This window comes from Chenopodium quinoa, unplaced genomic scaffold (assembly GCF_001683475.1).
Source record: "Chenopodium quinoa cultivar QQ74 unplaced genomic scaffold, ASM168347v1, whole genome shotgun sequence".
NCBI classification, from domain to species: Eukaryota; Viridiplantae; Streptophyta; class Magnoliopsida; order Caryophyllales; family Amaranthaceae; genus Chenopodium; species Chenopodium quinoa.
In genome coordinates, this window is record NW_018742907.1 from 1,047,116 (window position 1) to 1,062,946 (window position 15,831).

A 15,831-nucleotide genomic window follows, 5' to 3' on the forward strand; every position below is an offset into this window, starting at 1 on the left:
GCAGAGCAGATTTCGTTATTATTATTATTATTATTATTAACGCATTATTATTATTATTATTATTGTTATTATTATTATTATTATTTATTATTATTATTATTATTAGTATTATTATTACCGCATTATTATTATTATTATTATTAGTTATTATTATTATTAATTATTATTTTTAAGCAGAGCATAACAGGGACCTAACTTGTTAATTTTTCACCTTATTTTCAATCCAAGCTATCCCCAAAATAACGTTAGATATTATCTCATTTAACCATAGTCAAGTTAAATTCATCTTAAATAAAAAAAAGATAAATTCTTCTACTACGACATTATTTTTTGTACTGTATTATAATCAAACGTAGCTTACTTTGGTTGTATACATAGTATGTGTATTAAGACAATGATGTCATATGATGTTGTGTATTAAAAATGTACACGCTTTCAAATGAGTTTTTTTTGTGTGTAGTATGTTGTAGCTTTCAATAGTTTTATTTTAATATGATTTTGTGGTTACATCATACGGTGTAATACGTTACAATACATTGAAGCAAGATGTTATTACGCATAGTTTCGTCTACTTTTGTAGTGCAATTTCATATTGAATTTGGGATAAAAAAAATGTAGAAAATTCAGTGTTAGTATGGAAAACTCCATTGATAGCTTAATCTCATTTGAAATCATGTACATTTTTAATACACATTGTGTGACATTATCGTCTTAATTCAAATGTATAGCCAAAATAATCTACGTTTGATCATAATACCGTACAAAAAAACTGATGTCATAGTACGTAGAAGAATTTATCCCCTTTTTTATTTAAAATGAATTTAATTTAACTACGGTTGAATGAGATAAGGGCTGACGTTATTTTGGATGGAAAATAGGATAGGGTGGCAAGTAATAAGTTATTAGAACTTTTGGGTTGTAATTTGCTAAATTTTTTTAAATAGATGCAATTCGCAAAACATAAATTTTAAATGACTGCAATTGACAAATTTTTCTTTTGTACTCCGTATATAATATGAAATATAATTAGTGTACGTATATTTTATTGTTAGTAATCTTAGTATGAGAAAAAATGATTAAAAAATATAGTGTGATTGGATTTGACAAGGTAAAGAAATAATGAAATAGTAGTGGAGTCTTACGTGTTACAAGTATCATGAAACAAAAAGTGTTACAAAACTTACAATAGTTACGATAAGGAGAGACCGAGGAAGTAACAACGGATTAGTTCTAAATAATAAGGCCTTTTTATTTTAAAATGAATACAACAAAACCAACATCAAAGTCTTAATCCAAAATTATTTGGGTCGGCAAACATTAATCGTCACAATGATTCGTCCGTGAAGAAAATAAAGTATAACAAGAAAAGCTATTAAAGGCTGACTATTCACATGTAATTTCTTTATAAAAATTTGGTTTCACAGATAAACACTCACTCCCTATAAGTAAAGCAAAACCATGGCGGTAGACTAAAAATAATGAGAAAAAAAGAAAAAAAAACACAGATCAAGATGGTGTATTAAAGGAACTTCAGTTAAAGTTCCCATATACATTGTGATCACATATATACATCCAATCTATTCTAATGATGATTCGGATGCAGCATCATCCATTGTCGAATTTGACATTGTTTCTGACTGACTGCCATTCTCACTGTCCGAAGAACTCGATGACTTGTCTTCTAAGGGTTGATTCAAGCACCAATACATTATGCTTGCCGTTAGAGTGAGGATCATCTTTTGGTTGACCTGATGAACATGATGCAAGTATTAATAGTCTAGTATTTGGCATAGCACATTGATCATTCATGGCTAAACAAGGTCGACACAACAGTAGTGTGATTGTTTGATGACTTTGAGCTATTAAAAATGCAGGCTAGAACATGACAATAGATTAGCTACTAGATCCTACACTTGTGTCATTCGTCTTGTGTGTTCAATAACTGAAGCAACTAGGAAGACAGCGATGAATAGTACATACCTCAGTGATGTCTTCAGGAAGCAAAAATATCGAACATCCAAGTTTCCTTGCAATACTGATAATGTATGAAGCATTCATTGTTTTCTCCTCGTCTGAATATGACAATTTGCACAATTAGTGGAAAATATTTAAGCTGAATATGCACATACAATAGCAAACGATTACTGCTAGGCCCCTGTCAGGAAATGTACTAATGGTTGTAATGAGATAGTCAAGGAGATTATGAATTCCACCTTATTATACTTTTTTTGGTTAATATGTAGCCATGCCATTATCCAAGTCAGTATCTTATGTAGCCAGAAGAAATCAAGGAGAGACATGATACTATCCTATGAATTTTGAGAAACTTTCAAGCCACTAAATGCAGCTTGCAACATGATAGGCAAACCAAGCAGTGATAAATTCCGGAAGTTCATAGTCTACATACCACTTAATCCCTTCGTAACAAGGCTCCAATTTACTACTCTTGGCTGCACCGCACTTAGAAGCTCAAGGAAAAAAATTCCATCTGACAAACTCTTATCCTGCAAATCAGATCATCCAGGTTTAGATTCTACCAAGCCAACGATGTCCCTCTCATGCATAAAAAGACAGTATTAATTAAACAATCAACATGCTACACAACTTATTTCAGCATCTTGTGTGAATTGGAACTAGTGCCTGATCGAAAGAGCATCCTTCATGATAAAAATTCACAATAATAACAAGACTGGCTTAGGAGTGACATGGATCAACCAAAACGAGATCAAGTCAGGCTCAAGACCAGGAGGCTGAGCTCAACTCAGATTATCATCACCCATACTAAGGCAAGAGCCTCTTTAGCATTGTCTTGATAATGTTGATGGTAAGAGTTATATGAGTGGATTTCTATACCTTAAAACTGTTCATACGAGACTGCCCTCTTGAGTTTTTCACTAGATTGTTAGCCCATTCTAGTATATCTGCATCTGTGATTTCTTTCCCATGAGAATGGAACCTTAAATTCCTTAGGAGTTGGAGCATGTGGCATCGCATTAATTGCCACAAGTAAGCTGAAAATATATAATTCAAAACCACCAATCAAACAGAATACTCCATTTGTGTAATGATGTATAGTTCATTTGTGTAAAGTACATTGCATTGTTCAAATAATCAACAATGACCACATACCTAAAATCAATTTTTTGTTTCCTTGCACAATATCATTTCCAGCTATATTGACCAAAGAAAACTTCAATTGCTTCCCAAGTTTTATTGCTTGATTACAATTCTCAACCTTCTTAAAGGGCATCTTGATGGGTGGCTTGTTTGCAATCTTCCAATTGACAATTTTTGGTGAGACCTTGTCCAGCGTCTCCAAGAGTACCCATCTATAATCAAGAGGATTTAAAGCATGATATAAATCACAGCATCACATGAAATGGAGCAACTACATAATTTGTACTTCGTTTAAAATGAAATATCAAATAAGTTTAAGATGTAATCTCCATCAGTACTTTTATGTTACATTTTTTATTATAAAGTGATCAATTGATAGAATGTACTCACCCATCCCTTAGGTCTTCAAAAACATTGTCAATGCATGTTGTATTACCAAGACTATTTAACCAAAAGCGGAAAACTCTTTCTTCTCGTGAGACTTGAACATCATCTGGAGAAGTTTCAAGAAAAGAGATGTTTTTTGTTTGGGTAGAGAGCCCATTCCTGTCATAGAAACAGTAGATGAATTACAATCTGTTCCTCTTGTCTCAATAGGATTAAAGAGATAAACACAATAAACATACACTGTATTAGCATGATGAAAGCAAATACATATAGGATACCTCTGTGAATGGCAATTCAAAGCCCATGTCCATAGATACATATGGATCACTGAATTTGCATCTTGCCATTCACCCCTAATTTTTACTCTATGAAAAGACTCACTTACCATAATATCAACATAATAATTGGACTTGCATAAAAAAGACATGTAATGATATAGTAAAAAAACATATATATATATATATATATAAGGCCATGATGCATTAGAAACTTAAAACTACAGAATGGTCCAAAATAACTGGTTTGAAACTGTCATTTCTCACCTATGCTGAAATACGTGTGCAACAAAGGCAAGATTGAGATTTGGTGAACCTTCCACTATGTCCTTAGCTGTCAAGTATCTTTTACATCCCATCTTATCAGCATGTTCAAGTACTAAATTTGCTTTCTTTAGAGGATCCTTTACTGTCAATGTCCTTGGATTACTGTGCTCCGGGGCAAGGACATTTAAGAGATGAGCATAAGCTTCCCCATCCTACAGAAAGTTATTAGTTTTTATCAGCAACTCCATAAGCAAATTACTAAGTCTGGTCTAGGGGAAAGATCAAGTGAAAGAAACAAAATTGTCTCGTCTAGTATCAGCATATAAAATCACATGCCATTAAGGATATAATTCGAGGGTCCATCGCAGCTTATATAATAGAGAAAAAAAAATGCGGAAACATTTACCTTTATATCAGAGGAGAAGTTAGAGACAACTTTCTTGTATTCAGACTTTTTAAGTTGGAAGTTCATCCATCTCAACAAGATTTTCTCTGGTGGAAGACTCAACAACTCTTCTGCATCCTAAGAGTTTGAGAAACTTAATTAGGTAATGAGATTGGATTGGAATTCAAAAAGATTTAGAATCTATGTATCGTCTATGGAAGATACTCACCTCACTGCTGTCCACTAGCTCAACCAATTGAGGTGTTTTCTTTAAGTTGAGATCTGCCAAAAGTTGTATCTGCAGGTAAACAATGCATAAGATCATTTTTTTTATCTGATTGTAGCCTCATAGGTGTAATGTCTGTACAGTATGCATAAGCTATCAAGTTTGACTGCTAATACTTCTCAATTGAAGTGAAGATACAGTAATAAAGAAAACGAGCATTTACATCATGATTGTAAAAAGTAAATATCTCCTACACTATAATATAAGGTAGTATGATAGATGCATACCTTGATGATTTGAGCGATTAATCCCACCACAAGATGACGCTGTAATCAAACCATTAGTGATATCAGTATTTCTTGTCAAAAAATTACAACAATCAGTAAAACTAAGATACAGCCAACAACATGAAATTTATTATACAACATGAGAAAAACAAAAACAGGAAAAAGGATTCAGAACATTAAAAGGATTGTTAAAGACTAAATGCCATTTGCTTGTGTACGCCTAAAATTTCATATCCTTCTATATGCTGAAGTATTATAAAAGGCACTTCTTTCAGCTTCAAATAGATTAAATTCGCATACAATATAGGAGTAGTTGAAATGTTTGACTTCTAAGATTCAGCTTCCTTTAAATCAATTGCAAATATAGCAAGGGTATTTCCATGTAATATCCATAATAGTGTTAGTTTTCCTTCAGTCTTCAGATTGATACTATGACTGTTAAGTAAAAATCATAGAATGTTGAGTAAAATTGGCAAAGACAAGAAAGCATACAAATGAAGAATCATCTCGAAAAGTGAATCCATCTTACCCTTCCTTCAATGAAATCTTGAGTACCAATATTAACCACTGTACACCCAATGGCCTTAGCAGAATTAAGGCATAGAGTGTGATTTTCATTTCTCTCCCATGGATTGAGCAATCTTTTCATGTTAATCGCACGTTCATCAATTGTCCCAGGAACAGCAACATTGATAAGTTTACTGCATTTTTTTACCAAGTTAAGTTTAAAAACTTGCCACGTTGCCACGATATCAAAGATAATGAAACATAAGAATTGTAGTACAAATGTGACAAGGGTAAGAGTATTGACCATAAAAGAACACCATCCTTAACAATCTCAAACAAATCATTGGTTGAAGGATCAATAGGAAGAAATTGCTTCAAGAACTTGTCTTCGCCTAGATAATTGTTGATATGTGAGACATACGACGATTTCTCCGACTCACTTATAGTATGAAGCAATGTTGTTGTAGCAGCCTTAAGAAAGGCAGATGAATTCTTAGCTGGACTTCCCATTTTTGAACTGGCATGAGCGTGCAGTTTCAAATACACCTGTATTCACCCACAAAGTTCTTCCTCTTTTAGCCCACATTTTTTAGTTTTCTTACTTTGCACATAATAATATCTAAGGAAAAGAATATGATAACAACTTCACTGTTTTAAACACTTTCTTTCTTGGTTGCCCCCACATAATTAGTTAACTTTTTCCTAACAAAATTTAGTTATTTTTCAAAACCAAACTTAATCTTTTCCTAACTTTTCCAGTATCCCATTGCAATAATCTAGATTGTTATTACATCCTTTAGTAAGCTCGATCAAGCTAGCAACTGCTCCCTCCATCCGCAATCAACAGTCACGTCGATAATTTAATTTGAACTATTAACGCGACAACAAAATCTAGACCGACAGATTAATTACAATTTAAACTAGTAACGCGACAACAAAATCTAGACCGACAGAGTAATTACAATTTGAACTAATATATACCCGACGGAGCAATTACAAGTGCTTTTCACTAAATATAATTTTCTCAGTTGCACAAAAACTTGCCATCTCCTAATCCAAAAATAAAAATATAGTAAAATGATCAAACCATAACCATTAAATTCATAATTCAACCTCCTAAATCATTGTTATCAGAAAAATCCGACGAAATAAATCTCCAAAATCAAATTAAACTCAAAAAGAAAAGAAAATCAGAGACTTACCCTAAGAAAGAGCTCAAAATCAACTTCATCATTCATATTCTGATAATTACTCCTCAGAAACGAATCTCTCTCTTCTTCAGTCAAATTCTCTCCAACAACCTTAAGCTTCGACATCTTCGACGGCAAATCGGAAAGAGTAAGAGGTCCACTCTCTCTCCTAAACGTATGATACTACATCCAAACAACAAAAATCTCAACAATCATTCCAACTTAAGATCTGAAAAATCAAAAAAAAAAAAAAAAAAAAAAACATCAAGATTATTCGAATTAAACCTGAGATTTCAATGTTCGAAGCTCGACTTGAGTGAACTGATTATGAAGCCATGGATCTGAGCACAATATTCCGATGTATCCTGCCATTAAATTTAATCGATAAATTTAGAAAATTAGGGATTTGATTGAAGATTTCTGGAAATTTGTTGTTGATGTTGTTCGCAAAACGTATGAGTAGAATTCTCTCTCCTCCAAACTTTGCAGTGTAGAGAGAGAGAGAGTGAGAGGGAAGAAGAAGAAGAAGAAGAAGGGAGTAGGCTGAAGAAGCAGAGCTGTCAGACTTGTAGAGCAAAAGAAGTTTTTTTTGTTTTTTAATTTTTGTTGTTGGAATTCAAATTATGACAGATTTGTCCTTCTCTCCCTCGTTTTACCGTTGGGTTTAAGGGTTGCTTTTCTACTAATTTTAAAAACTTAGCAAGTTATGACTACTGTTGACTATACATTAACGTTTTTGTAGGTAAAGATTTTACGTATAGGTGCTTGTTTGTTGGACGATGATCCAACAACCCCCAAAAATATATACGAACTAAAATATACAAAGTATTCAATCCACTTGACACGAGTAGTAATATGGATTATTGTATATCAACCTAATTAAGTTTGGTCTAATGGTGAGGATTATACCTTCTAACCTTGAGGTTGGGGGGTTCAATCCCAATCTCCACTAGAGACACTTTGAGGGTGGAGATCCCTTACCTTCCTCCTCACTCTCAAAGTGTCTGACCCGCAAATATCGGACCAAAAAAACCATGAGAGACCTGAGTTGAAGTACGGTTAGGGTCCTTCTCCTTACCTTAGAAAAATAAATAAATAATGAATTATTGTATTGATTTCGAAATTTAATTATGATAAAATTATGCATCGATAAAACTTATTCTTGAGGTTAAAATCTATTGCTAAATGACATTAAACTACTTTTAAAACTTTTAAAATGTCCATTAGATCTCTAGTGGGAGGATAATGAAACAAAATAACTCATTTTTATGGTGATAAACTGATAACTTATGAGAGTATGACGTATGACCACGCAACATTAAGCTAGGTTTTAATTTGCTTGGCCTAATTTAACGTCATATATAGAATAGCTAAATAAATAGACAATTAGCCAAATTGATATCGGTATAAAAATTAACATCTTGTTATCACCACACTATCTTGAGACATTTAATGCATTATGCATATCTTGAGACATGTAGGTCTACTATTTCACCAAACTATGTGTATATGTTTATTTTTCCCTTACATTTTACTCCAATTTCTCCAATCTTATTTGCTTTATTGTATGGCTTTAATAATCTAGTTTCACTTGCAATGAATTTACCAATTTTATATCAAAATAAACAATTAATATCTCAATCGTATCAAACCGCTCTCCAAGTCCACGTCCACCCTTTTCAAGTTCAGTAAAAAAAAAAAATATACGTAACATTAGATCAAGACGTCACAAGTTTTTGTCAATAAGGGACTCATTCGAGCTTAAGTCGAGGTCTCTAGTTTGAGCCTTAAGAATGTAACAATATCTATTAAAAGAGATTTTTCGTCAACAAAATACAACCTAAAGAAACTCAAATGCATATCTAAATTCTAGTCGGTTTAAATGAAGAGGAGTGTAAAATTCGAGTCATTTCACATGCATTGTTAATTACTATATACAAGTATGATGGCCAAACACGTGAACGTAATCAAGCTTTATTACGTAAATTGCATTTTTAAACCAAAACCAAGCATGGCATGTGAGAGAAGCCTTACTTTATGAAGGGTGTGGGGAAGGTTTATGGGTTTATGGGGATATTTTCGTCAATTTAATAATAAGGGCCCACTTAACACCAATACATGAAGGCTGGAGCCTAAAGAAATAATATCTCTACTTTTTTAAAAAAAAAAAAAGTTTGAAAGGCATGGATAACTCAACGGCTACTTTGTTTGAATGGGCTCACTAGTTCTCAGTCTTCTCACTAGTCAAAACTCACAAGGCTCAAAGCCTCAAAACACCAAAACACCAGTCACTCTTCTTCTAGAGCGTTCACCAGCCTCAAATTGTTACTCATAGGACCGGAGAAAGCCGCAAAATCAGGATGTAAATAGGATTTGATCATATGTTATAAGCATTATCCTATAAAATTTAATCAATTAAGTTAGTTGACAAATCACATGTTATTGAATTATTATTTTAGTTCAACATGTGCACTCCGTACGTATTTATTTATTTAATTTATTGAACCTCTTATACTTCATTTTTTATTTTTTTGTGTAATAATTTGGATTTTATGTCTCGTATTTATTTTGTAAGATTACTACATAGAGAGTAAAGATGATCTTTTCCGTCATTCAAAAATAAATAAATGAACCAATGGACGTGCTATATTAAAATATTTGGAAAAAAGTTGTTATTTTATTTTTAAAATAAAAATTAGTTTGTCACTGAACTATATCTTTATCTTGTCTCAACATAATATGGAGTAATCTACAACAATGCAACTAAAGAATTGTGAGTTGTAAACTTATGTCATCTACAATCATTGGTATATTGGCGCTTTAATGATAACGTTTAATTTGATCGGATTAGCTTAATTAGGATTTAATTTGGACACGAGATAGATAGGTATGGTGAAGCCCGAACTTACCACCACAAATTCTATATGTGCACAATTATCATTTAATAATTAAAAATTGCGTATTTCTAAATATTGCGCAAGATTACTCTATATTTAAAAGGTTACATACCGTATATCAATCAAAATATGGAGAAAATGAGAATAATGACCATGAATTGAAATCTTATTATGTAGGAGATCTCTTATACTCTCCCAAGAGGGCAAGAGTCCCAATAGTTTGTGACACGTTTACATGTTTGACAACACTACCAATTGTTAGAAAATAAGATGGACATGTTTCTTTTAACCATTGACATTATATAAATAATCTAACAGAATAATTAATGATACTTTAAAATTCCTAATTCTAGATTCAGATTTTCAGACATCGAGAAATAGAAGACATACACCTAACAAAAATCAATTACAAAAGCAAGAACAGATAGCTAAGGCAGCTAGCTGTGATTCACTAGCAAAGCACACAAAAAATGGATCAAAAAAATTTGGGAAAAGGAGGATATAAAAAACAGGTAGGCCTATGGACTGAGGGCCCATCCATAGCATTAAAGGCAAAGCAAACAAATATGGGCCTTATTAGCAGATTTGCAAGTGCCAAATATCCATTTTAAGTCGGTGGGGTTAATAACCTTTGCTTCAATTTAGTTTAAAGCTTTAAACCACATAATAAGAAATGAAAAGAAAAAACAAATACTCTTAATTTTTTATGAACTTACATAATTTCCCTTATTTTGTATGGTATGGAAAATTAAAATTAAAATGAATAAATACTTTCACACGATATCAGCTAATAGATAGAATTCATTTCAGTCAACTTATTTTGTTTAAACATTTTCTTATTTTATAAATGGAAAAAACTAATTTGTGTATGAATTGACTGAAAAAAGCTTATTCTATATTAAATTATATATAAAAAAAAAACTACTCCGTATATATCTTGCCTAAATTTATCTGAATTTATCTTTACTTATACTTCGTATTTCATCTTTATTTGGTTGAAACGAGTAAAAAGACTCAAAATAAGTCGTACATTACAAGTCCTTAAGTATCTGGGAATTTAGACTTCCGAAAGTGTAGTTACACCCGTAAGCATGCTAATATATTAACATTAAATTGATCTCTATAATGACTATAAATATATTATGTTAGGTAAGTGTTTGCTGTATTTTGCATTTTGCAACTAAAAAACCCAACAATAGAAATCAATAATGTGGTGTTAATGTTATAAGAAAATAATTAAGGTGATCCTAAGCTGTGGACCTCACTTACCACATGCTTTTCTGATCTTTGTAATTGAACACTTGAAAGCACCATCATTACTAGATGATTCTGCTTACATGATTCATAAAGCTAAAGTTTTAATTAGTGGTATATTTGCTTTTTATTCGTCTTTGGTCACTGATTAGAAAGCTCCCTCTCTAATCTTACCTAGAGATTATGTGTTACTATCATTTGTTTGACAATAGTAAATAGCAAAGATGAAAGACACTTTTGGCTTCTTTGTATTAATTTAAAAATTCATGACAAAATCAAGCATAAGTCGTGTGATTAATATTTGATTTGACTTAATATTTTCTTTTTTAGATTTGTATGCAAGAATGCAACCCTTAGGGATGAACATAGCATTTTCCCCATTACGAATACACAACAATTACAATACTATCATGGACTTTGGATTATTGAACTCTTCTGCTCCACGATAATAGTTAGGGGTTCATCTAAGGAAATCCCTACAAATTTACGTCACCTAAGTGTGTATTCAAGATATATATTAATATATGAGACACATCAACAAACAAAAGGAGGATGTATCAAGTAGGGATGATAACAAGCCGAGTTGAGATTGAGACAACATGGTTCAACACGTAACACTTACATCAAACTCGATCCTACTTAAGAGCTTTTTCCGGCTAAATACGCTCCTTTGCCTTGGGTTCACATATTGTTGTAAGGACATGTGAGCAATCTAAATTGTATTTGAAGGGGCCTTGGGCTTGGCCCATCCCATGGAGCCCAGACTGTCACCTTGATAACAATCCATCATAAATCAACTTTCTGTATTATCAAATCCCAATCACCATCGCAATAATACGATTGCACCAACTCTTTAGATTTCTTTCTTTTTTTTTTTTTTTTTTTTTGACAAGAACTCTTTAGATTTCTTTAGTCTAGCATAATAAATAAAAACAATAATTGAAAAATAACAAAGGGTGTCTTCAGAAGTCGATTATGTAGTAGTTGTTCAACAATAGTAGGAATACAAATGCCCAAGATCCTGCCTCATACTATACTGTCCACTTTTAACCCGTTGACGAAATCCGACAATCTGAACTAACAAATAGATCTAGAATTGAGGATGGGAATTGCTGATAAATTGCTCTATACTCATTTGAAAACAATTCTTTTAGAAAGTAAAACATTAAGTACATAATTTAGATATCAAAAGCAATTCGATCAACAGACAGACAGTGATATTGCAGATAAGGTCACTAGAACTTTTACTTTTCTTCTTTTGAAGTATAGATGGTTGCCATGATAAGAAAACATTGTCGGAAGACTATAACAGATGTATACCAATAATCCAGCTTCCTAACTCCTACGACTAAATACACGTGTCAATACACCTATATATATCATTTTACTTTACTTTCATGGAGCTAACGGTCTGTAGGCAGGGGGAAAGTTGCCCTTATCGCCTGAGTGTTTGATTGCAATGAACTATGTACAGTTAGTTCGCAGAGCTTTGAATGCCATGCACCTCAACCAGTGTCAGGCTGATCAAAGATTGATTTCAAACTGAAGAACCTTCACTGCCGGACTTGCAGGCTTGCAGCTATAGAAGAAGCTCAAAATGCTATCTCTTCAAGTACTTCCAAGTGTTTTTTGGTGCACCTGAATGAATGGTTTCAAGGTGAGCCAATATTTATATGTACAGCGTCAAAGTGGATAGGAAAAAATAAAAGAAATGAATGATAATTTAACAGTGTCGGGTGAGGATATTCAAGGATAACATGTGTTAGGGGAGGAGAAATTATGAATCATATCTCTCAGCATACTGATCCAAAATGAAGACAAATGAAGGTTACCCATTCTAGATGCTGTGCAGTGATGCCTGAGACATTTCCAGCATAAATTCCCCCAAGTACCTGATAGAAAAGAGACAAGGTGGGTTAAAGTCCATCTATCATTAATTTATGCCACAAACAGTTCTTGTAGCTCTCATTCATGATGTAAGAAGTCACATATATAAACTTATTGTCACTCATACCTTTGTTACAGTCTCGAGAAAAATTCCAGGACGCACTGGAGGCGCATTTCGCCCAGTTAAACTTTCCTGAATTATACACATATATGACATCAACAAACTGAGATAGTGCAAAACAAAGGCAACACCGCAATAACCAATTTATCATACTTACTCTTCCTACAACTCCACGAGGACCACCAGTTCTGCCATCTTTGTCAGTGCTGGGATCATCTGCACCTTCATCCATACCTAGCATTACATTTCTGATCATCTCCTGGACCGTCCTACCAGGTTTTAATGCTACTAGCTTGGTCAAGTAATTTACCTGAAGCATGGTGAGGTACATTTGCATTCATTAGAAAGATCTAATCATAGGAAGAAGAGTAAGCAGCGAGAAGACAAATACTTTTGCATGTTGATACATGATATTACGAGATTTGAAAAGAGTACATGAAACCTGAGTAACAACATTATTATCAATAATGAATACAGAGTATCCAACTAAAGATGCCAGGAATCTGTCAAACCTCTGACTCAGGGAGAGTATTAAAACCACGGTCATTTCTTTCGTCAAGTATTCCTCCTCCCATCATATTTCGAGCTTCTTCTCTAATTAAGACAAGCCTGGCAAGCAGCTTTCTATCAGGAACAACAGGTCGAGTTTCCATTGTCTGTCAAAGTTACTTGAGTGAGTAACATAAACCGTTGCTGGTCTTACATCAAGTAAACGAAACAAAAATAAAATTATCGTGTGAAAAGACTGAAATTAAGTATCTATTCTAACATTACCAAGGGAGTAATCAACTATATCATATTTTTTGGAGGGAGAGGGGTAATATGCATCCAACTTTTTTTTCCCACTCAGGTGCCCCCTCTTATCTCATATCACTTCATGGCATGCCAAAGTGCATAAGGAAGGTAGAGACAGGAAGCAGCTTAATCGTAGATAATAAACACTCTCTTGCATAAATTTATCACCAAAACAATACAAAGTATTTTGCTACTTATTTGTCTTGCTGATCCAAGCCAGCAACCTATGGCACTCACAGCTCATTTGTAGCTATTAAGCTGACACCGGCCTTTATTTGTTTTTCAACTAGAACAATAAAAGTAAGCATGAACAAAGGAGAGAAGGAAGGTTTAGAAACATGCATGTGGACCCTCTAGCATAGATGAAAGAACACAAGAAAGAAGCACAGTAACATACGCTATGAAGGAGTACATAATGCATGTAGGCTTAAGACCCCTGTTGGTCAAAGAAACTCCACAGATTTACTTACTCTAGCTAGATTAGATAGGTTTAGCTGGGGTAACAAACAAACTACAGGCAAAGCCAAGATATATTCTAAGATTTCTAACCGTAGACAAAAGACAGATCTCACAGGCTCACAGCCTAATGCTTCACAAATTTAATAATAAAAGTGTCAAACAAGATATCATTACCTATTAAATATGACATGTGAAGGTGTCACAAGGTCAAGGTTCAAAAGCTCGGTTTATAAGGATATAGTTGTCGGCTTTTTCACTTGTGTTACTGCATGACAATCTACTAAGTGCAGCAACAAGCATATCAGCAGGAAGGGACAATTTAATATCACTGTCAATTTTTAAATTTTGGTTTTGAGATTTTAAAACCTGTATGATATAAGATGTCAATGAACCAGACTTATACTACTAGTCATGTTAATTGATTACGAAAATTGACAGTAGAGAACTCTAAACTACTTTTCCTCCACATCTGTAGCTAATACATTTTGTATTATAGAAGAAGATAAATGTTAAAAGTTACTTGCATTGACATTAAGAGCTGGTAGCATCATATACACTATGTTTGAACCTGTAATGAAGCAGCATGCACACCATAGTATTAGCACTAGCATAATGCATATTCCATAATTTCAGAGACAGGTTTTAAGGGTCACAAAGATTCTCCTATAGAACAAACAAGGGGGCAATACATCTAGATGGTCAGCATGTTGCATAGCACAACAGGATGAAAAATCTGGAGATGCAGACTGAAACTTACATGGAAGATTATCAGTGATATCAACTCATATCCATATCTTAGAGCTAAGTTCAATTCTTAGACTAAAAGAACAAGAAGAGGCATGGCCTACGAAGAGCTAATTACCTCCAGCAAGTCATCAGCCTGATTTGCTATATCAAGAAGGTTAGCCCCAGGAAGATGAACTTTCGTGCCGTTTTCACCCTTGAATTCTCCACCTCCAGCAGCCACACGGCGTAGCAACTCATGTCTGCTCTCTTTCTGAGGAGTTCTACAAAGTAGTCCAACAACTTGTACCTAAATATGAATCAAGGTTTGTAACGAAATGCACGTACGTGAAGACAATCACCATAATGTAGTACTGAGAGCATAGAATAAGATATCATTCTCACATGTGGGGGGCATTTCTTCGTTAGATGGGATAATACTGTCTCCTTGATGACCTCCAGGAGCGCCTTGCGCTGACAAGCAACAACTGAGTTTTTAGCATTAAGAAAGTAAGACCTTGAGTATTACTATTTTGAGTAATTTCATTTCTCAGGGGCGAGAAAGGCTTTCTGTATATGCATCATTTTCTGATATACCTACTTCTAACCTTCTATGGTTTTTTTATGAACGGAGAGACGTCTTACTCAAATTTCTTATCATCCTCGTCTTTTTCAGCTGTTTGAATCATGTAATCCAGAGCCATCATGAACCCAGACTCCATTTCATCAACCCTCTTCCCAATAACTCCTTGTGCAGCCAATTGCACTGCAACTTCCTCAGATGCTTCATCCATGTACATATCCTCTAGTTGTACCCATATCAAATGAATAATAAGCATTGTAATAATCACATTAGTTATCACTCACACACCAAAGATATGCTTTACTCAAGCTAGAATATCTTGAATAGTTGATGTACTCTTTTGAATCTCAATCCTGAAAGTCGAAATCATGGGTATACTAGAATCTTATCTCAATTTCTAGCTCTTAGAAGCTAATGCATTTCATATACCCCTGACACCAATAAACAACTTCCTAAATGCATTGAGTGAAA

General features: G+C 33.6%; 1 protein-coding gene and 1 pseudogene across 1 annotated transcript; both read right to left on the reverse strand.

Annotated features, from left to right (window-relative positions):
- Positions 1-1,370: 1,370 nt before the first annotated feature.
- LOC110727556 (fimbrin-2-like) lies at positions 1,371-7,412 on the reverse strand. Its single transcript, XM_021907122.1, has 14 exons — positions 6,927-7,412; positions 6,654-6,824; positions 5,756-5,997; positions 5,474-5,645; positions 4,945-4,983; positions 4,661-4,729; positions 4,453-4,569; positions 4,047-4,258; positions 3,508-3,663; positions 3,130-3,329; positions 2,854-3,011; positions 2,408-2,504; positions 1,981-2,072; positions 1,371-1,748 (listed from the first exon to the last, which is right to left on the reverse strand). The coding sequence occupies exons 1-14, from the start codon at positions 7,011-7,013 to the stop codon at positions 1,578-1,580; spliced, it is 1,983 nt and encodes a 660-aa protein (XP_021762814.1). The 5' UTR covers positions 7,014-7,412; the 3' UTR covers positions 1,371-1,577.
- Positions 7,413-12,384: 4,972 nt separating this feature from the next.
- On the reverse strand, positions 12,385-15,616 carry LOC110727453 (annotated as a pseudogene).
- Between the last annotated feature and the right edge of the window lie 215 nt (positions 15,617-15,831).

Excerpts from the sequence above, each read along its gene's own strand:
- LOC110727556 (XM_021907122.1), bottom strand. The coding sequence starts at position 7,013 with ATGGCAGGATACATCGGAATATTGTGCTCAGATCCATGGCTTCATAAT. Across the intron at positions 3,012-3,129 it reads AAACAAAAAATTGATTTTAG|CTTACTTGTGGCAATTAATG; the intron begins GTATGTGGTCAT and ends ATATATTTTCAG. Across the intron at positions 2,073-2,407 it reads TGTTACGAAGGGATTAAGTG|ACGAGGAGAAAACAATGAAT; the intron begins GTATGTAGACTA and ends TGTCATATTCAG.